Source organism: Procambarus clarkii, chromosome 94 (genome assembly GCF_040958095.1).
Source record: "Procambarus clarkii isolate CNS0578487 chromosome 94, FALCON_Pclarkii_2.0, whole genome shotgun sequence".
Lineage (NCBI taxonomy): Eukaryota > Metazoa > Arthropoda > Malacostraca > Decapoda > Cambaridae > Procambarus > Procambarus clarkii.
Genome location: NC_091243.1, coordinates 8,774,080 through 8,797,406, shown reverse-complemented (window position 1 = coordinate 8,797,406; position 23,327 = coordinate 8,774,080). Strand labels below are relative to the sequence as shown.

The following is a 23,327-nucleotide window of genomic DNA, read 5'->3' as shown; positions in this document are numbered from 1 at the left end:
AGTGACCACGAGACGAGAGGGAAGGCAGGAGTGACCACGAGACGAGAGGGAAGGCAGGAGTGACCACGAGACGAGAGGGAAGACAGGAGTGACCACGAGACGAGAGGGAAGACAGGAGTGACCACGAGACGAGAGGGAAGACAGGAGTGACCACGAGACGAGAGGGAAGACAGGAGTGACCACGAGACGAGAGGGAAGACACGAGTGACGACAAAGAAGATACAAATATCGAGGAGAGAGCAGTGTGGTTCACTCCTGCGTCCACTACCCGATATGTATAATAAAGTATGCCAAACACTCTCTAAGGAGAGAGAGAGAGAGAGAGAGAGAGAGAGAGAGAGAGAGAGAGAGAGAGAGAGAGATGAAGTAATTCTGTCGACCATTGCCCTTGCTCACTGGCAGACTCAGAACAGCCATGTCAGACACCTTATTTACCAGTCTCGCCTAACTTTGCATGGTGAATGGTGGGGGGTTAGGGAGTATCAATGGTGGGTCGGCCTTATTGACCCAATTTAAGAACAGTCTGCTACCATTCCGGCCTTCATGATCCCAATGAAGTCTGAAACGGTGGGAGTTTTCCACAGATATTTTTTCACGATATCATAAAATAGAGATGAACAGAGACAGACGCAGACAACACAAGATACGCAGCGACAGAAACACAATCTTTACTTAAATAATGTTTCAATATATCACCACTAAACATGAGATGCAACGAGGCTTTGTAATCCTTTGTATTAAGTCGTTTAAATGCCTTTGTAATCCTCTGTATTAACCCGTTTAAATGTCTTGGCAATCATTTATAAAGAGTTCAAATGGGATAGCAACAAACTAGATAATATTTTTCTCTCAAGATTGAACACAAAATACTAGATTCAAAGAGGATACGTTAATATTAATAACTGGTGAGCACTGCTTTAGAGAGCAAGTCTCACGTACGTTGAGCAAGTGTCAGAGTAACATCATCGGAGTGAACTGACTCTAAACCTTCCCATCAGAGGTTGGAGCAGTGCCCAAATGGTTGAGGAGTGGCGCGATCTGATTCACATCCACAAACAGGTCTTCTTTCTATTCCATGATTTGTATCATCTTTTATTTGTATAACAACCGGTCATCCATTTGACCATTTGTGACCCTTAAGTGACCCTCTAACCCCCCCCCCCCCCCACTTAATATTCTGACCTAACCCAAATGGGCAGAGTTTCTTTTCACCCTGATGCCCCTGTTCACCTAGCAGTAATTAGGAACCTGGAAGTCAGACAGCTGCTACGGACTGCTTGCTGGGGGTGTGTATAACAAAAAGGAAGCCTGGTCGAGGACCTGACCGGGGGAACGCTAAGCCCCGAAAACATCTCAAGATAACCATGCAAGCATCAGCTACTGACAGCCCTGTGACCTCCTATCAGCTGTGACCCCCACACTCAGCTGCTGGCGGGGCTTAGCACCTGACCTCGCACGTTCCCAAGAGACTGAAGAACGCTTCCAATTTCCTGCCAAATTTCCGGCCATGTCCCGGGGTCAATAGTGGTCACAGTGCCATAGGTCAAAGTCCTCCCCCCTAGCCTCACTCCTGCTCCGAGTGCCAAAGGTCACAGTCTGGACCCCGGGGTCAATCGTCATCACAGCGCCAGAGGTCAGAGTCGGGGTCACGAACACAAAAAAAAACACGACAGAGACAAAAATATCAGATAAATTTATGAAACCTATTTTAGTTGGCTGGGAATATTGTCGTTATATTTGGATAACTGCAATAATTTCAACGGCAAAAATAAGAAAAGCAATACCCCGTGTGTGAGGCAAGCACGTGCAGGAGGCAAGCACGTGCTGGAGGCAGGCACGTGCAGGAGGCATTACCAGATCAACCCTCTCTTGGGCTGACTGACGCGACTCCGTACTGTAATATGCAAATTAATCCTCCGGAGCTCAGTGTGGATTACGCCTAAGGTCAATCCTTTTAGGTGGCGAGTGGTAGTGGTGGTTTACACAGGTAAATGTTTGTGTGGGTTTTGTGGGGGAGTTGTGGTGGTGGTGGTGCTTACCTATCTGTGATTACGGTGACGTGAAGTCTAGCTCCTAATGCCCCGCCTCCTGGCCTTGTTGTATCTATTTCCATTCACTGTATCTATTCTAACGTTTGAATTCTTTGTCGAATCTGCCCTTATAGTTGTGGATGGAGGTGGCTTCTATAACCACTACTTTCAGAGCATTCCACTTGTTGATCACGGGTATATAGGGTTATCTTGAGGTTATCTTGAGATGATTTCGGGGCTTTAGTGTCCCCGCGGCCCGGTCCTCGACCAGGCCTCCACCCCCAGGAAGCAGCCCGTGACAGCTGACTAACAACCAGGTACCTATTTTACTGCTAGGTAACAGGGGCATAGGGTGAAAGAAACTCTGCCCATTGTTTCTCGCCGGCGCCTGGGATCGAACCCAGGACCACAGGATCACAAGTCCAGCGTGCTGTCCGCTCGGCCGACCGGCTCCCTATAACAGGGTAAGAGAGTATTCCCCTGCATTCCATCGGTTCATTTCAGTTTCCACGTGCGCCTTCTTATCCTACTTTCTCTCAATTTGAGGAGTCTGTCCTTATCCGCCTCGTCCATTCTCCCTCAGTATCTTGTATGTTGTGATCATGTCATCTATTTCCTCTATCCTGTAGGATTGCGATATTTACGTCCAATAACTGATCTGCGTAACTAAACACGTTCTGAACATTATTAGTCTAAGAAGTGGTGTCTAGAGTGCCTTAAAGGGGGTCGTGATTTAGGTTTCTAAACAACGATCTTATGTTTGCCAGCGTCTCATATGCTGCCGATGATATCCTGTTTACATGTGTCTCCGGTGTTGGTGATAGTTGTAGGTATATCCATTTTTAGGTGGAAAGTGAGTACTCAAATAAGCCACAGAGACATTAGAAAGAACCTTTTCAGTGTCAGAGTAGTTAACAGATGGAATGCATTAGGCAGTGATGTGGTGGAGGCTGACTCCATTCACAGTTTCAAATGTAGATATGATAGAGCCCAGTAGGCTCAGGAATCTGTCCACCAGTTGACTGACAGTTGAGAGGCGGGACCAAAGAGCTCAACCCCAGCAAGCACAACTAGGTGAGTACACGTGCGTACACACACACGTGCGACCAGACAATATCATTGCAGCATCTATCAGTTTGTTCAGACAAGGATATAAGCCGAGAATGTACAGCGAGTCTCTCTCACGAGGCTGGGAAAGTGGATCAGAGCCCAGGGGAGCAAGAGACAGTGACAGAGAGAGAGAGAGAGAGAGAGAGAGAGAGAGAGAGAGAGAGAGAGAGAGAGAGAGAGAGAGAGAGAGAGAGAGAGAGAGAGAGAGAGAGAGAGAGAGAAATATTACACGTAACGCAAGGAAAATATAACTATTTATGAAAAAGCTAAAAATTTAAATATATATTGTTTGGTGTGGAGTTTAAGACCTATTAACCTGGAGGGTTATTAAGGCCCCCACCAGCAAGTATACTTTACTTCTCAACATAATACACCACTAAAAATACATTCTCGGTGTATACTCAACAAGATGGTATATAACCCTCTCGCTATATGTACTTATTATACCATGTTTTTGCTAAGCCTCGTTTCCCTTCCATATAGCACATGTAAGGGAAACCAGGACAACAGGAGCTGGTATACCAGGACACAACAGGAGCTGGTATACCAGGACACAACAGGAGCTGGTATACCAGGACACAACAGGAGCTGGTATACCAGGACTCAACAGGAGCTGGTATACCAGGACACAACAGGAGCTGGTATACCAGGACACAACAGGAGCTGGTATACCAGGACACAACAGGAGCTGGTATACCAGGACACAACAGGAACTGGTATACCAGGACACAACAGGAGCTGGTATACCAGGACACAACAGGAGCTGGTATACCAGGACACAACAGGAGCTGGTATACCAGGACAAGATAGCCACAGCAATGCGAAAAAAACGTTTTTTAAGCAAAATTGAAAACCTTAAAACTACCTTAATCACCTTAATGCCTCATGCATGATCGACTGCCCCAGACTAGCCCTCAAGGGATAGTTCTTCCCGAAGTTAGTCTCTAAATGGTCTTTAAAACTTCGGTAATAACTATTGTAACTTTTTCACTTTGCTTCGAGTTCAGAGGCTTTTATTGTGTCTAAAAATAAAAATAAAAACGAATATTCTGAATGCACGTTCTTAAATATATAGCCATTCGATAGCTTGTATTCCGACTTTCTTATCTTAATGTCTTAGATTGATTGTTTGAGATCTGTGGCTTTTGCCAGAGAAGTAATGCAGAAAATGTTTTACATAAATTATAACGCATTGTTGCATGTAATAGTATTGTCTTTAAGGTATGATGGATAAATCCAGCTTCACTTCTCTCTCACTCGAGCTCTCTCACTCACGCACTCTCTCTCACATACACTCTCTCTCACATACACTCTCACATACACTCTCTCTCACATACACTCTCTCTCACATACACTCTCACTCACATACACTCTCTCACACACACACACACTCTCTCACACACACACTATCTCACACACACACTCTCTCTCACACACACTCTCTCTCACACACACACACTCTCTCACACACACACTCTCCCACACTCACACACTCTCTCTCTCTCACACACACACTCTCTCTCACACACACACTCTCTCACACACTCACTCTCTCTCACACACACACTCTCACACACACACTCTCTCTCACACACACTCTCTCACACACACACACACACTCTCACACACACACACGCTCTCACACACACACACACTCTCTCACACACACACACTCTCTCACACACACACACACACACACACTCTCACACACACACACTCTCACACACATACACTCTCTCACACACATACACTCTCTCACACACATACACTCTCTCACACACATACACTCTCTCACACACATACACTCTCTCACACACATACACTCTCTCACACACATACACTCTCTCACACACATACACTCTCTCACACACATACACTCTCTCACACTCTCTCACACACATACACTCTCTCACACACATACACTCTCTCACACACATACACTCTCTCACACACATACACTCTCTCACACACATACACTCTCTCACACACATACACTCTCTCACACACATACACTCTCTCACACACATACACTCTCTCACACACATACACTCTCTCACACACACTCTCTCACACACACTCTCTCACACACACTCTCTCACACACACACAATTATATCTTTACTCAAACTTATATTTTTAAACTAACAAAACTTGTAATTAAAGAAAAGTTTATCATTCGAGATCATCTGATATTGACACCGAGAAATGTAAACACATGAATGTCTTTAATCTGACTCTCACACCCACTCCTCTTCCTTTCATCACCCACTTTCTTCTCCTCTTCCTTCTCTCCCTATTCTCCCCCCACCCCTTGTGTTAACCCCCCCAATCTCCCCTTCCCCCTCGTGTTTACCCTCCATCTCCCACCCACCTGTTCACCCCATATCACCCCTCTTACCCCATGTTTACTTCCCCCCCTCACAACGGGAGCGTATCTAAGGACCTCTCAGTCGCCACGCCAACATCAATGACCGACTCTGCTTCGCCTCGACTCATTCAAGAGACGTTCATTCACGAATTTTTGGTACGAAAGTTGATTAGTTTGAGGCCAAGACAGTGCTTCAACTTGTGCCATTGTGAGACGTCGTTGCTGGGAGGAGCAGAGGGTATGGAGGTGAAGGAAGGTTGGGAAAGAAAGAAGGGAATGAAGGAACAAGATGTATGAAATTGGGGAGAGAGAAGAAGGGAGATTTAGGCAGAGAATACAAGACAAACGAGACAAAAAAATACGAAACATTGATAACTGATTAATATCAATATATCTGACTCCTTAACTGCATGGGTAAGGGGCATGTGATAGTATGTTAATAATAATATACAACTTCAACTAGCTCATTGTGTTCAGAGACGTAATATACTTTGTGAGCGTGACTTTGACTATCCACCATGTCTCCTAGCCATATATCTGACTATCCCGACGTCCATTTACCACGGGCTCACCATAGCCCGTGCTACATGGACATTTCGTTCTTAGTAGCTTCATCTAAAACATCAACAAACGTCCCCTTACCGTATATATAGCCATCCCTTTGACCTCTACCCATATATCTGGCTCTCCCTACGTCCCCCAGGCTCATATATCACCTATACCCATGATCCCAGTCATCTAATTATACTCCCGATCCCTATCATATATAGCTGGACCTGTTATCAAGAACCTCGACACGAAAAGCCTGGACCTCTCATCAAGCCTTCACAAGACCAGTCTGTACCTCTGACAAATGCCACAGGAGCTGTGATGAGGGCTCGAACCCATGCATCTGGGTGTTCCCAGATGCTAAATATGATGAAATACAGGTGGTACCTGCACTCAAACACAGTTCCTCTACAGTCATTCGCCAAATTAAAAACATTCGACACTATCTACTAAAATACTTGGGAGGGAAATGCAAAACAATTTTTCCCCGGGTTTAAATGGCACTTGAATTTGCAGCATGCGATGGGTTAGAATGGAATAGTTCTTTTTTGGTTCGGTTTAATTGAGAAGACAATTAAGCTTTCAGGACGAACCAGTTTTTCCATGTCAACTGTGTGTGTACTCACCTAGTTGTACTTGCGGGGGTTGAGTTTTAGCTCTTTGGTCCCGCCCCTCAACCGTCAATCAACAGGTGTACAGGTTCCTGAGCCTATTGGGCTATGTCATATCTACATTTGAAACTGTGTATGGAGTCAGCCTCCACCACATCACTTCCTAATGCATTCCATTTGTCAACCACTCTGACGCTAAAAAAGTTCTAATATCTCTGTGGCTCATTTGGGCACTCAAGTTTCCACCTGTGTCCCCTTGTGCGTGTGCCCCTTGTGTTAAATAGCCTGTCTTTATCTACCCTATCAATTCCCTTCAGAATCTTGAATGTGGTGATCATGTGTGTGTGTGTGTGTGTGTGTGTGTGTGCATGGTCGCTTGTGGTCCAGTGGTAGATGAAGGTGAAGGGAGGGGGGGGTGAAGATAGGGAGGTGAAAAGGGAGGAGTGTAGGGGAGAGGAAGTAGGGAAGGGCGGGAAATTGGAGAATAGGAGTAAAGATGGGGTGGGGGGGATGGTTGGAAACTAGCATGAGAAAACGCCAAGCCATTACGCCTATACACCACTGGGAAGGGGTCAAGATAAATATTTAGAATGGGATAGAGGGCAGGAAGAAATGGTGCCCAACCACTTGGACGGTCGGGGGATTGAACGCCGACCTGCATGAAGCGAGATCGTCGCTCTACCGTCCACCCCAACTGCTTGGGCTAGACGGTAGGGAAAAATGAGGGTATAAGGGAAAGGAAAAAGGGAGGAATGGGAGGGGGAGAACGAAACTATCCCGGCCATGCCAGGTACGGGAGCCGGTCGGCCGAGCGGACAGCACGCTGGACTTGTGATCCTGTGGTCCTGGGTTCGATCCCAGGCGCCGGCGAGAAACAATGGGCAGAGTTTCTTTTACCCTATGCACCTGTTACCTAGCAGTAAAATAGGTACCTGGGTGTTAGTCAGCTGTCACGGGCTGCTTCCTGGGGGTGGAGGCCTGGTCGAGGACCGGGCCGCGGGGACACTAAAGCCCCGAAATCATCTCAAAATAACCTCAAGATACCCCTCTATTTATAGAAGGAAATATTGATATATATACATTATAGATTTCAGTCACCCGGGTACTTGAAGACTCAAACCGCTGACCCCACCAGCGTGAGGCAGTGCCCGGGTGAATGAAATGTTTATTTCCACGGTAGTGAGGTAGAAATATATTATATATATATATATATATATATATATATATATATATATATATATATATATATATATGTACATATATATATATCACCCCTGAATAACAACTCAATAAAAAAATTAAAATAAAATACGCCCGGCCCACAAGGCGAACAATCAAAGATCAGAAGGTTCAACACTACCATGAGAACCCTTGGTAAAACCAACACAAACAATCAAAGTCCTGACGGTTGAGTGGACAGCGCTCTGGATTCGTAGTTGATACAGACACACACACACACACACACATCTGGATTCAATTACAACTCGAACTCCAACTGTTGTCCGGAAGAATGTCCAATAAACAGTGACTGAAGCGATACAATGTTGGAACGTAGACTGACCTTTTTAAGCCACAGTTTTATACTTTGGGTCCCTGCAACAGTGTGCTCCTAGAGGTCCGTGTTGACGCTGGTCCCCAGGACTATCCTAGAGGTGTGTATCGTCACTCGGTCAAAGCCACACTAGCTGTCTGCGGCTGCGTGAGGCAACCACGAGCAGGGCTGGAGTGTTCGCATGGGTTGTTAAGGGTAGTTTGCCCAACCATCCGAACACTTTGGTCAGGAGTGTGGCAATAATATCCACGCCAGAGCCTTTTGCCGCGTCCGTTTGACTTACACATCTGGGGCCAGATTCACGAAAACACTTACGAACGTGTACATCTTTCCTCAATCTTTGACGGCTTTGGTTACATTTATTAAACAGTTTACAAGCATGAAAACTTCCCGTTCAACTGTTGTTATTGTTATAAACAGCCTCCTGGTGCTTCGGAGCTCATTAACTGTTTAATAATTAGAAACAAAGTCACCAAAGATTGAGAAAAGGTGTACAGGTTCGTAAGTGCTTACGTAAGTGCTTTCGTGAATCTGGCCTCTGGACACCTAACTACGAGATGGCGAGAAAACGAGATGTTCAGGTAAACTTGTAATCAAATTTTGTTTAAATTGCTTAATCCGGTAAGCGTTGGCTCCTTGGGGAACTGAGTAGTGACTTGATCCCTTAATCTTTTCCCTGAAATTTATTGTGATTTCCGTATCGATTATACTTGCTTATTGAAATTGAAATTGAAATAAGTTTATTGAGGTAAAATACACACAAAGGGATGAGGTAGCTCAAGCTATTCTCACCCCGTTCAGTACATCGTGTTAATACATACATAGACACACATCACAAGCAATAAACATATTACCGAACATTCTGAGAGATAAACATATACATTTCCTCCTTTACACAAGTCAAATACTTGCTTATGGGTGCTCGCTATGCCTGTAATTGAGGCTTGGTAGCACACCAGGCTGGTAAAAGCAGCGGCCGTCCTCCCCAGACGCATTCATCATTTTTAACATACGGTGTATTAAACATTGGTTTGTTCTCATATATAAATTAATATTATTAAACATAAAAATTCTGTGTATAGTTAGGCTTAGGTTTTATGTTAGGGTGTTTAGGTTCTGTTGGCGATTATTTGTATTTGTAGTACGTGGGTGAAGCATTTACAGCGTTGTGGTTCGAACAAAAGTCGTCAGTGAAGCACTTGTTCCGGAAGTGTTCGAACGAAATCAGTTGACAGTCGCGTGTAAACCGCTTTTCATTCATAAACAGGGGGTTTGGCGGGTGCATGGAATCACTTTTGGGTCTTTGGAGGACGGGCTGGCTCCCAACAGTACTCAGCCCGTCCTCCAAACAAAGACCCAAAAGTGATTCCATGCAGCCGCTAAACTCCCTGTTTATGAATGAAAAACGGTTTACACACGACTCACAACTGCTGACGTTCAAACATATCCGAAACAAGTGCTTCACTGACGAATTTTGTTCGAATCACAACGCTATAAATGCTTCACCCACGTACTACAAATAATCGCCAACAGAACCTAAACACCTGACCTAACCTATCCTATACCTATACATACACAATATACCAATATATTATAATATTAATTTATACTTGAGAAAATTCCCGTTTTGAATGACCAGCATGTTAAAATTTATGAATGCGTCTGTGGGGTCGACCGCTGGATGTAATGGACTTGAGTCGAGGACGGGTTGCAGTACTGGAACATCTGATCCTCAATGATCGATGAACCTTGAGACAGATGAACCTCGCTCTGCCCCCTTAACAAACCTCTCGCGTCTCGGTCAAGCTAACAACTATAGTATCTGCTTTCTTCTGTCACACAATCCCCTTATCCCTCGCGTACCCCTTAACCCTTTAGAATCCAAGTCTTATAGTCTATTGCTGGCGTACTTGATGTCTCCTCCCTCCCAGCTCTCGTTTTCATTCTAAGGAGATACGAGATCTTTAGAAAGGAGATAACATTGATTTATATTCAGATTTATTATAATTAGGAATAATTGTTTATTTTTGTAATAGATTCAGTCCTCATACTGATAATCTGAAAGCTATTGAAAGAGTTGATACGTATTATTCATCCACTTGGTACACGTTTGCAATTAAATTTACTGTTATACATTTTCTAAATAGAAATATTCTCTAAATATTCTCCGCCCTCTTTTCGGGGTAACTTTTATTTTAATTTAATTTTTTATTTAATTAACACAAGAACAGCAGTAAATTCTGACTGCTTGCTGTGTTAAATATATTATATAAGATGTGGAAAGTTTTCCCACATATCTTGCACAAATTAACCTGCAGGGCTCAAAATACGATGCCTATTGGAAAAATGATTCACGAACGATATTTTTTTAGCGGGATTCAGGGTGATTGCACATTTTCGGAGTTTTAAATTACGACTTTTTATACCGAAAATATGCAAATTAGTGAAAACGGCTATTTGTCATATTTTGTCCAGATTCCGGAGGAATTTTCCATGACGTTCATATATGATATTTAATCAACTTTTGAATAATATTATAAGTTATTAATAACTTTTATTTTTTTTTATTTTGAAGTGATTTCCTGTAGAGGGAGCAGTTGTTAAAGTGTTTATTTTACAACAGATTACACTCGAGTTCCTTTCCTAGGCAGCGCCAGACTGTTAGTTACGTGTCTTTATACCTGATGCATCTGTTCACCTAGAACGAATTATACATCTGGGGGTTGGACGACTATTAGGCATTCCATCACCAGGAAATGTTTAACCGTTATCCTGCAAAACCAACCAAATTGGAAATTGTCGCTCTTTCATATCTCCCCCCTTTATCCTCTACACTGTTCCTACCCCTTCAATTTCATTCCATCTCCCTCCATGTCCCTCCATCTCCCTCCATGTCCCTCCATGTCCCTCCATCTCCCTCCATGTCTCTCCATCTCCCTCCATCTCCCTCCATGTCCCTCCATCTCCCTCCATCTCCCTCCGTGTAGCAGCCACTCCCATCGTTCCTGTGTACAACGGAGTGATGCCCCCTCACAGCGTACCACTTACCAGAGACTAAATGTTTGTTAGTGTGGCCAGCTGTGAGAGAAACAGTGTTGGATATGGGGAGATTGTGTGGTTGGGGAGGTGGGTGTGTGTGTGTGGGGGCATGTGGAGGGAGAGGGAGCAGAGTGTGGGGGGGAGTAGACAGGATGATGCGTTGAGGCGCGCGGGAGGAGGACGACGAGAAGGGACAGGATAAAGGGTGCGACAGGAAGTGACAGGTGCAGTAGGAGGAGACGGTACGGGTGCGTGGTGAGGCGGAGTGACGGAAGCGTGTCCAATACCGTGCTGCGAGGTGTGGGGGTGACCTGACAGGACCTGACAGGCAGGTGAGGTTAGCTGCACTCGGCAGATTTTGGTGAGGTGCGGTAATCAGGTAGTGTGAGGTAGGTGCGGTAAAGTAGTATGAGGTGAGGTGGGGTAGAGGACTGAGGTGGAGTGAGGTGGTGTCATCAATAACTATAATGCAAATTTATGCAAGGAGTGAGACATGAGGGACGAGGAGGCGTGGGGTGAGGCAAGTAGTGTGAGGAGAGATAAGGCCCCAGACAAACGAGATATATATATATAAAACCGAAAAATAGAATATGTATGTGAGCAATTTTCCCCAGAGACGCTTGTGGAAGATATGGACCCGAGGCGGACGCCAGGGTATAGTGAAGGTGATGGTGGCATAGTGTGAAGGTGATAGTGACATAGTGTAGAGTTATGGCCAAGATATAGTGTGTGTGAAGGGCAAACGGGATTCTCATTTGACCAATTAATCAACAAACAATGATCAAGAACCGCCAATAATTACAAATACCTGTGAATTGAGTTGACCAGACCACACACTAGAAGGTGAAGGGACGACGACGTTTCGGTCCGTCCTGGACCATTCTCAAGACCATTGTGGACAAAAGATCTGCAATTACCTGTGACCAACAGCACACCCGTCACTCACGAGACGACATAACAAGCACCCAGAAGGTTAACGACCCACGTAGAATAGTTGACTCCGTTACGTTAGAAAGAGGTCATTAATTAACCTTTGATATCGTAATAGAATTATTAAACATTCATTCGAATTGTGTTGTGCCCGTCTTCATTTCTTCAGTCTGTGAGATCCTGCCGTTAATTGAATTGTCAAATATTGTAAATTGACGAAGAGGATTAAATTCACATTCAATAAAGGACAAAATATAAATAATCTGGAATCACAGCCAAGACACAACAGGCAAGGAGAACAAGGAGACTGTGTACATGCGTACAAAACATAGCGCATAGAAAAATACACATACATATATTGTATAAAATTACACACCACAATCATTTAAAAAAACACATATGTATATACTTAAATCCTTTATATCATATAATTTGTCATTCTCACCTGTGGTCAGGTGCAGGCACTTATCAGACACGCTTTGGCATTACGAAGGAGGTTATCTTGAGGTTATCTTGAGATGATTTCGGGGTTTTAGTGTCCCCGCGGCCCGGTCCTTGACCAGGCCTCCACCCCCAGGAAGCAGCCCGTGACAACTGACTAACACCCAGGTACCTATTTTACTGCTAGGTAACAGGGGCATAGGGTGAAAGAAACTCTGCCCATTGTTTCTCGCCGGCGCCCGGGATCGAACCCAGGACCACAGGATCACAAGTCCAGCGTGCTGTCCGCTCGGCCGCCGGCATAGGAGAACTATGCCATGAAATAATTTAAAACTCATGTAATAATAATTATAAACTACTCAACCTTATCCTTTCTGCCAACTTTCCAGCCACAAAAGTATACCACGTTTATACAACCCGAGGATAATACCCAGGTGTGTATTATCCACGTATTTAATTAAGCTCGACACAATTAAGGTGTTTGCTTACCTTCTCCAGCAAGCTTATCTTCTCTTGAAAAACTTCTTATCCATGATTTCCGAGTTTCTCTTCAGGAAATGCCTTAACGAAACAAGTAGTTACGAAATCTACGTCAATCACCGGTTTATTGAGGTTTAGTGTCCGTTTGCAACCCGTTCTCGCAAATTTAATAAGTCAATATTGACTTATTAAATATGTGCATAGGTGATATACTTAACGTAATAGATACCCTTAAAAAGATTCATAGAAAACACCGACCTTACCTAACCTTGTTAGTATCTTAAGATAAGCATCTTATTGCTTCGTAATTACAATTATTACCTAACCTATAATAGGTATAGGTTAAGTAATAATTGTAATTACGAAGCAATAAGATGCTTATCTTAAGATACTAACAAGGTTAGGTAAGGTCGGTGTTTTCTATGAATCTTTTTAAGGGTATCTATTATGTTTAGTATATCACCTATGCACGTAGTTAATAAGTCAATATTGACTTTACGAATTTGCGAGAACGGGTTGCCATTTGTTTGATGTTACGCAGCGCACAGTGTTAAAGCCAAGCCGACTGGTATACTGGGCGAGATTGTTCAGATGTATGAATGATTAGCACCGTTCGTGGCGGTTCATGCCTGTTAGGTGGGTGGAATCAATGACTTGGCTTGGTGTTGGGGTTAAGCCCCTATCATCCTCTGGGGGTTAGTCAGTGGTTGTCAACTTCTGGAGGGTTATTAAGGCCTGTCAACCTCTGGAGGGTTATTAAGGCCTGTCAACCTCTAGAGGGTTATTAAGGTCTGTCAACCTCTGGAGGGTTATTAAGGCCTGTCAACCTCTGGAGGGTTATTTAGGCATACCAACCACTAGAGGGTTATTAAGGCCTGTCAACTTCTGGATGGTAATTAAGGACTGTCAACCTCTGGAGGGTTATTAAGACCACCATAGCAGCCTACTGACCAACCAGTAAGAATAGTCCATAGTTCAGGAGGTAAGTAAATTCCCAATGTGTATACACAGAGAAGCGAGCTACACTTCTCAGTATATATATATATATATATATATATATATATATATATATATATATATATATATATATATATATATATACTGCTGGCAGGAACGTCAATTACAGAGCTGACCGTCAATTGCATATTTTTTTTCATCACCGTGTTTGAAAAAAACACGTCTATCTTGATTTGCTAATTAACCTTTCTACCAAACAGGATGTTCAACTCTATCACATTCACCTGGGCTCTAGGAGACTCGAACCGCGAGCCCCACGTGTGTGAGGTTGAAGCTCGAAGATGAACATTTTATAAGGATGTTCAACCTATATGAACAAAGCCACAAGGGCCGTGTGACGAGGATTCGAACCTACGTCCGGGATCATATCCCAGACGCTGTTAAGCCTATATATTTCATGATGTCAAATTCTCTCTTTCGAATAGCCAGACGGTTTCTCAGATCAGGTATATACTATATAATATATATATATATATATATATATATATATATATATATATATATATATATATATATATATGTATATATATATATATATATATATATATATATATATAAATATATATATATATATATATATATATATATATATATATATATATATATATATATATATATATAGTATATATATACTATATATATACTATACAACTATATACTCAGCCCGTGCCTCTGATAGGTATACCCAGATCACTTCTTTGATCAGGGATACTCTGGCTGCTCCTTTGATTAGTTATATTCAGACCACTGTACCTCATCTGGTATACATAGATCACTTCTCACGAGGTATACTCATGAGACAACTTCAGTAATTAGATATACTCTGGCCACCACGTGGCTAAATCAGGTATATTCAGAGGTCTTCACCTCACAAAGTATAATCAGACCACGTAACTTCATAATGTATACTCAGACCACTTCACCTCATAAGGTATACTCACATCACTTCACCTCATATGTGCAACCCCTCCCCCCCCTAGTCCCTACCAGACGGACCCCCAACGGTCCACTAATTACTGAACACTAATGGCCCTGTGGTTGACCTCGATAATTATTGGTACAACTGACACCAACTTACATCCCCTCCCCCCCCCACCTCCTGTTCCATAAATCCCACCTACCCTTTCCGTCAAGCTCTCTCTCTCTCTCTCTCTCTCTCTCTCTCTCTCTCTCTCTCTCTCTCTCTCTCTCTCTCTCTCTCTCTCTCTCTCTCTCTCTCTCTCTCTCTCCCACACCAGCCCACTATCCCTCAACCTCTCTCCATCCTCGACCTTTGCCTCCTTGCCTTCCTTCCCTCCCCTCTTTCCATCCCTCCCACATCCCCTCCCCATTCCACCCCATCCACGTCATCCACCCCCATCCCCTCCTCCTCCTCCCTATCCCCCACAACGTCTCTAAACAATGTCATTTACCTTTCCTTTACATTTACCTTTCATGGATACATTATATTTTCTCATTTTTATTTAATATCTCTTATCAATTTTCTTCCTTACTTCCTTGTTCTTATGTTATCAACATATATCTTCTCTTATCTTTCAAGACGGCTTGTTTCCCCCTCTTTTAGACCTCTTGTTTTCCCCTCTTCAAGACCTCTTGTTTTCTCTTTTCTTCACAAATTATTTCCCCTCTACTAGACCACTTAATTTCCCTTTTATAGCACACTTACTTCCCCTTCTTCTAGACTACTTATTTCCCGTCTTGTAGACCATTTATTTCCCTCGTTATAGACCACTTTTTCTCCTCTTTTAGACCTTATTTCCCCTTTTATAAATAACGCATTTGCTCTTTTATAAACAACTTATTTTCCCCTGTTATTGGCCACTTTTTTTCCTCTCTAGAAGACTACTTATTTTTCTCTTCTAGACCACTTAATTCCCCTTTTTCTAGATCATTTACTTATTTTCTTATATACCCCTTTTGTCTTTCCTAACCATTTATTTCCCCGCTTTGAGTCCATTTATTTCCCATCTTCTAGACCGCGTATTTCCTCTCTTATAGACCACTTATTTTCCCCTTTTCTAGATCACGTATTTTCCCTATTTCATACAACTTGTTTCCCTTCTTCTGGACTATTTATTCCCCCTTTTTATGAACCACTTACTTCCCCTCTTATAAACAACTTATTTCCCCTCTTATAAACAACTTATTTCCCCTCTTATAAACAACATATTTCCCCCCTCTTATAAACAACTTATTTCCCCTCTTATAAACAACTTATTCCCCTCTTATAAACAACTTATTTCCCCTCTTATAAACAACTTATTTCCCCCTCTTATAAACAACTTATTTCCCCCTTCTAGTCCACTTGTGTCTTCTCTTCATCCCGCCTCTCCCCTCTGCACCTTCCACCGGCTCAAGACTAGAATAAAGAGCAAGAGAGGCGGAGATTAGACAGGAAGTAGGGTGGGGTTGGCCCTTCTGTCTCAACCCAGCACTATCTGCTTTAATTCTCTCTACAGACGGAAGCTGGTGCGGAGAGAGCCACCGCCTCCCGTTGTCATGACGACCCCATGAGCCACAGGTGGTGAGGGGGGAAGATGGGACAGCTGGTGAGGGGTAAAGAGGGGAGGGAGGGAAGGGGAAATGTCAGGAATAGAGGGGGTAAGGGGACACGATCCCAGGGGACAGAGAGGGAGGGGGAGAGACGGGTAGGTTACACAGAGGGGAGATAGACAGATACGTTGTACAGAGGGGAGATAGACAGATACGTTGTACAGAGGGGAGATAGATAGATACGTTGTACAGAGGGGAGATAGATACGTTGTACAGAGGGGAGATAGACAGATACGTTGTACAGAGGGGAGATAGATACGTTGTACAGAGGGGAGATAGACAGATACGTTGTACAGAGGGGAGATAGACAGATACGTTGTACAGAGGGGAGATAGATACGTTGTACAGAGGGGAGATAGACAGATACGTTGTACAGAGGGGAGATAGACAGATACGTTGTACAGAGGGGAGATAGACAGATACGTTGTACAGAGGGGAGATAGACAGATACGTTGTACAGAGGGGAGATAGACAGATACGTTGTGCAGAGGGGAGATAGACAGATACGTTGTACAGAGGGGAGATAGACAGATACGTTCTACAGAGGGGGGAAATAGAGAGTCACATATATCGTTAAATGGGAACAAACATGAAAATTTAGTGCCGGAAGAAACTTAGAAGAAAACATATTGTGAAGAGGAGGGAAGCAAGCGAACACATGATAAAAATAAGACGATGGGAAGAAGGGAAACTGTGAAGCAAGAAGAGACAGGATAACGAAATACGGAGACAGGAGAAACGTACACGATTTAGGACAGTGAGGACGGGGTAGAGGGAGATAAACAGTAAATGAATGAGAGGGAAGTGAGAGAAAATAAACAGGGTCAGAGTGGAAGTGTAGTGAGAGCGAGGAACGGGAGAATAAGAAATATTCGGTGATCTGAGAAAGAGGGAACAGACAGTAAGGGGGAAGGAAAGTGGAGATGGGACAGGATTAGAGCCACAGATTAATGACTGCAAAAAAATAATCCTTCTTAAATTCCTGTCAACAAGGGACCATAAAACAGTCGGTCTGGGTTATAAAACACTAAAAATTCACACAAGTAAATGTGTGACTAAAACAAAATTAAAACAAAACTTAAATATATATCCGGGTCCAGATATATCGATATGTGTGTGTGTGTGTGTGTGTGTGTGTGTGTGTGTGTGTGTGTGTGTGTGTGTGTGTGTGTGTGTGTGTGTGTGTGTGTGTATGTGTGTGTGTGTGTGTGTGTGTGTGTTTGTGTGTGTGTGTGTGTGTGTGTGTGTGTGTGTGTGTGTGTGTGTGTGTACTCACCTATTTGTGTCTGCAGGATCGAGCAGTGACTCTTGGATCCCGCCTTTCTAGCTATCGGTTGTTTACAGCAAGGACTCCTGTCCCATTTCCCTATCATATCTAGTTTTAAAACTATGAATAGAGTTTGCTTCCACAACCTGTTCCTTAAATGCATTCCATTTTTCCACTACTCTCACGCTAAAAGAATACTTCCTAACATCTCTGTGACTCATCTGAGTTTCCAGCTTCCAGCCATGTCCCCTCGTTCTGTTACGATTCCGTGTGAACATTTCATCTATTTCCACTTTGTCAATTCCCCTGAGTATTTTATACGTTCCGATCATATCCTCCCTCTCCCTTCTTTTTTCTAGTGTCGTAAGGTTCAGTTCCTACAGGCGCTCTTCATATCCCATCCCTCGTAACTCTGGGACAAGCCTCGTCGCAAACTTCTGAACCTTTTACAGTTTCCTTATGTGTTTCTTCAGGTGGGGACTCCATGATGGCACGGCATACTCTAAGACTGGTCTCATATAGGCAGTGTAAAGCGTTCTGAAAGCCTCCTCACTTAGGTTTCTGAATGATGTTCTAACTTTTGCCAGTGTAGAGTACGCTGCTGTCGTTATCCTATTTATATATGCCTCAGGAGTTAGATTAGGTGTCACATCCACTCCCAGGTCTCTTTCTCGAATCGTTACAGGTAGGCAGAGTCCCCTTCATTGTGTACTATCCCTTTGGTCTCCTATCACCTGATCCCATTTCCATAACTTTACATTTACTCGTGTTGAACTCCAGTAGCTATTTCTCTGATCATCTCTGCAACCTGTCCAGGTCCTCTTGGAGGATCCGGCAATCCTTATCTGTCACAACTCTTCTCATTAATTTTGCGTCATCCGCGAACATTGACATGTGGGATTCCACTCCTGTAAACATATCATTCACGTAAATTAGAAATAGAATTGGGCCCAGCACCAATACTTGAGGTACTCCACTCGTTACTGTTCGCCAGTCCGACTTCTCGCCCCTTATCATTACTCTCTGGTTCCATCCTGTTAGGTAGTTCTTCACCCATGCTAGGGCGTTTCCGCTTACTCCTGCCTGCCTCTCAAGTTTGTATAGCAGTCTCATGTGCGGTACTGTATCAAAGGCCTTTTGGCAGTCTAGAAATACGCAGTCTGCCCAGCCATCTCTGTCCTGCCTTATCCTTGTTACTTTATCATTGAATTCCAAAAGGTTTGTTAGGCATGATTTCCCTGTCCAGAACCCATGTTGGTGCTTGTTTACAAACCCAATGCTCTCCAGGTGTGCAACAAGTCTTAGCCTAATTATTCTTTCAAGAATTTTGCAGGGGATGCTTGTCAGTGATACGGGTCTGTAGTTAAGTAAAAGAATCTCATTTCTTTAAAATCGGTACTACATTTGCCTTCTTCCAGCAACTGGGCAATTCTCCCGACATAAGTGACTCATTAAAGATCATTGCCAGAGGCACGCTGAGGGCTTGCGCTGCCTCTTTTAGTATCCACGATGATACTTTGTCTGGTCCAACAGCTTTATTTGCATCCAGTGTTGTCAACTGTTTCATTACCTCCTCTGCTGTCACCTCTATATCTGATAGTCTTTCGTCTAGGGTAATCTCTTCCAACAATGGGAGCTGCTCAGGCTCGGTTGTGAACACTCCATGGAAACTTGCATTCAGTACCTCGCAGATTTCCTTGTCGCTTTCTGTATATGCCCCCTCTGTCTTCCTTAGTCATGTCACTTGGTCGTTCACCGACATCTTCCTTCTTATATGGCTATGTAGTAACTTAGGTTGTTTTTTTCGCTTTGATTGCAATATCGTTCTCATAGTCCCTTTCTTTACGATACTCGTCTGATGTTAATGTAATTCTTCCTAGCTCTGATACATCTAATCCTGTTGTCCTCTGTCCTTTGTCTTCTGTACTTTCTCCACTCCCTCCTGCTTCTCATTTTTGCTTCCTGACACTGTCTATTAAACCATGGGTTATTGTATTCCCTCCTGCTTTTTTTCCTTTACTGTTGGAATAAATCTCTCTTCAGCCTCCTTGCATTTCCTTATGACTAGGTTCATCATGCCCTGATTTTTCTCTAATTTCTTCCTCCCACTGCACTTCTCTCAGGTAGTCCCTTATCCTTCTGTAATCCCCTTTCCTTTAGTCAACTCTCCTTTCCCAGACCTCTTGTCCTTTGGTCACAACTTTGAGTTTCATCGTGTAGTCAAAGACTAGGACACAAGTGTGTGTGTGTGTGTGTGTGTGTGGGTGTGTGTGTACTCACCTATTTGTGTCTGTAGGATCGAACCTTTAGCTCTTGGACCCCTGCCCTCTAGCTGCTGGTTATCTATTGCAATGACTCTTGTCTTATTCCTCTGTTATATCTAGTGTCGAAATTATATATGGAGTTAGCTTCTACAACTTCCCCATTTGGTTCATTCTAGTTCTCACTACTAATTAAACGTGAATAAAACTTTCTATATCTCTGTGACTCATGTGATTCTCAAGCTTTCACCCATGTCCTCTTGTTCTACTGTTATTAATTTTGAACATTATCGTTTTTTCAATATTTTTTTCAATCCCCTAAGTATTTTATAAGTCTCTATGATGTCTCCTCTCTCTCTCTCTCTCTCTCATAAAATTAATAATTTATCGTATCATGTGAAGGATAATGGTTAATCAAATACTGGTGATGCAATCAGCTCGCCAGGTCTAAATGGAACCTGTACAACTGTTCTAAATCTTTGGCGGCTTTGTTTATAACTATTAAAAAGTTAATGAGCTCCGAAGCACAAGGAAGCTGTTTGTAACAATAACAACAGGTGATTGGGAGGTTGTCACGCTTGTAAACTGATTAATAAATATAACCAAAGCCGTCAAAGATTGAGGAAAGATGTACACGTTCGTAAATACTTACGAAACTGCTTCGTGAATTTGGCCCTACGCGTCAAACTCTACGGATTGTACGTGCCATGTTTCAATACATAAATTTCTTTAATGCAGGGGAGGATGCCATTAATACAGAGCTTGGGTCACAAGATAGGATATATATACAGTATATATATATATATATATATATATATATATATATATATATATATATATATATATATATATATATATATATATGTATATATATATATATATATATATATATATACACTGATAAGTGTGTTTCTCGTCTCTGTAAATATACATTTGAGAGTTTACTCTGAGCATGAACACTGTTCAGGATTGTAGTCCACTTACTGACTGGTCAGTATAAGCTGTTGTTGTAGTCTAAGATTTATTTATTCAGGACTAAAATTTCCATGTAGCACGGGCTGTGGTGTCAACATATAAACTATTGTTGTCTCCTTAATAACCCTCCCACGGTTACCTTGCGGTGGTTCCGTGAATCAACGTTCCCGCGGCCCGGTCTCTGACCAGGCCTCCTGTGGTTAATTGATCTTAAACTCATCACCAACCAAGGGAGCAGATTGGGAAGACGTCAGCTGCGAGCCAAGTAGTAATGTCATCAGATCCATTCTTCCCTTCTGAGATAAGTTGTAACGGGCTCATTGTTGACGAGAATTTTACATTCATAAAACTGATAGACATTAATGTTGACCAGACCACACACTAGAAGGTGAAGGGACGACGACGTTTCGGTCCGCCCTGGACCATTCTCAAGTCAATTGTGTGTGGAATTGCATACCGCTCTGTGGTGTGAGGATAAGATTCACATGATTCATGTTCTGGAACCTGTTTGGAAAGTGAGCATGTTCTGCCACATGATCATATGTGAGTGTGAATAGATTCGATCGACTTGAGAAGGGTCCAGGACGGACCGAAACGTCGTCGTCCCTTCACCTTCTAGTGTGTGGTCTGGTCAACATACTTTAGCCACGTTATTGTGACTCATCGCCTGCAAATAGATTAGCGTATGTGAATGTGATCATGAGTACAAATTTGATTATGTGAGTGTGAATGTGATTGTGAAGGTGTATTTGTGTGAATATGTAAGTGTATGTGAATGTGAATATGGTAGTGTATCAATATGACTGTGACTGTGTAATTGTGTGTGTACGAATGTGAATGTAAATCTGTGAGAATTACAGATTTACAAATTCTGTGACTCTGCGAGAATGACTGTATTCGTGTGTGTGCTTTCATAAATGTACCTGAGAGCTCCAACACATATTAACCGTGTATATATTCCCCAGGTCCAGTATAAATTACCTGTCTCTGTAATGGCTTCACCAGGTAAAACTGTTCCACAGGTACGTTGTTTACCCCCCCCCCCCTCCTAGATAATTACTTCCTTTGTCTGCTCTTTTAAGCTATAAACTTACGGCTTCTCCTTTGAAGGACATTACAGAGTAGCGGTCAGAGTTTATGGTGTGGATATTGGCAATGTAATTTAAATGTGTTCCGGAGTGTGGTCTGTGGTAGGGTCTCTTTTGTTGTATGGGGTATGACATGACAGCCATCAGAAGGTCCTGATGATCGTTGTCTTAAACCGGAGTTTATCCAGTTAGATTGGGTATATAAGACTTTGTTTCTATCTCGTCCTTTACCTCCATTTGTTGGTGCTTCCCTCACGCCTGCCCTTCCACTTCTTCCCATCCTCTCTCTCTCTCTCTCTCTCTCTCTCTCTCTCTTTCTCTCTCTCTCTCTCTCTCTCTCTCTCTCTCTCTCTCTCTTTCCACCCTCCCTCTCTCCCTCTCTCTCTCTCTCTCCCTCCTTCCCCACACTTCCCTCCTGCCCTGACTCACCTCTGAACGTGACTTTGGCGACCTTGTCTCCACGTTGCTGTACTCTGCTGAAGTGTCGAACGTGGAACTTGAGGGCCATGGTGTCGAACCCCGTGGAGAGCGGCGGCTCCTGCTCTACTCTCAGTGTCAGCCAAGAGAAGAGAGGGAGACAGAGAGGAAAAAAATATAGAAAGCCAGGGATCAAGAGAGAGAAGAATCAACCCAATTTAAAACAAAAGATAAACAATTGAGGTGGATAGATAAATAGGAAAACAGATATAAAAACAGAAAAGTATATAAATTGATAGAGAAAGACAAAGGAAAATATCCCGTTAATAGACAGATATATGAACAAATATATACATACAGATAACAAGGTAGAGAAACAGATGGATAAGTCTATAGTTAGACGTACAAGTATATACAAATTGAGAAAGCAAAAAAAAGGAGTGAGAAATATACAGATACAAGACTGATGAGAGACACACAAAACGTTTGAAAGAGAATAGAAGTTCCTGTAGATGAGAGAAGACACGTAAAACACCTAGCAGAATATTGACCCGAATACTGAAGTAAAACACGAGTGTATGACAGTAAGGCTGAGGGTGAAATGTGTATTGTGTTCGCGAGAGAGGCAGGACGGTGTTCA

At 43.0% G+C, this 23,327-nt stretch overlaps 1 protein-coding gene across 3 annotated transcripts in view; it reads right to left on the bottom strand.

Moving 5' to 3' along the window:
* The window catches only part of LOC123747311 (otoferlin), a 267,365-nt gene extending 244,445 nt beyond the window's left edge, over positions 1 to 22,920 (bottom strand). For all 3 annotated transcript variants that reach the window (XM_069319727.1, XM_069319725.1, XM_069319728.1), the window contains exon 1: positions 22,700 to 22,920. In XM_069319727.1, the coding sequence (XP_069175828.1) occupies positions 22,700 to 22,778 (79 nt within the window). In that variant the 5' untranslated portion in view covers positions 22,779 to 22,920. The remainder of the gene's footprint in view (positions 1 to 22,699) is intronic.
* Positions 22,921 to 23,327: the final 407 nt, after the last annotated feature.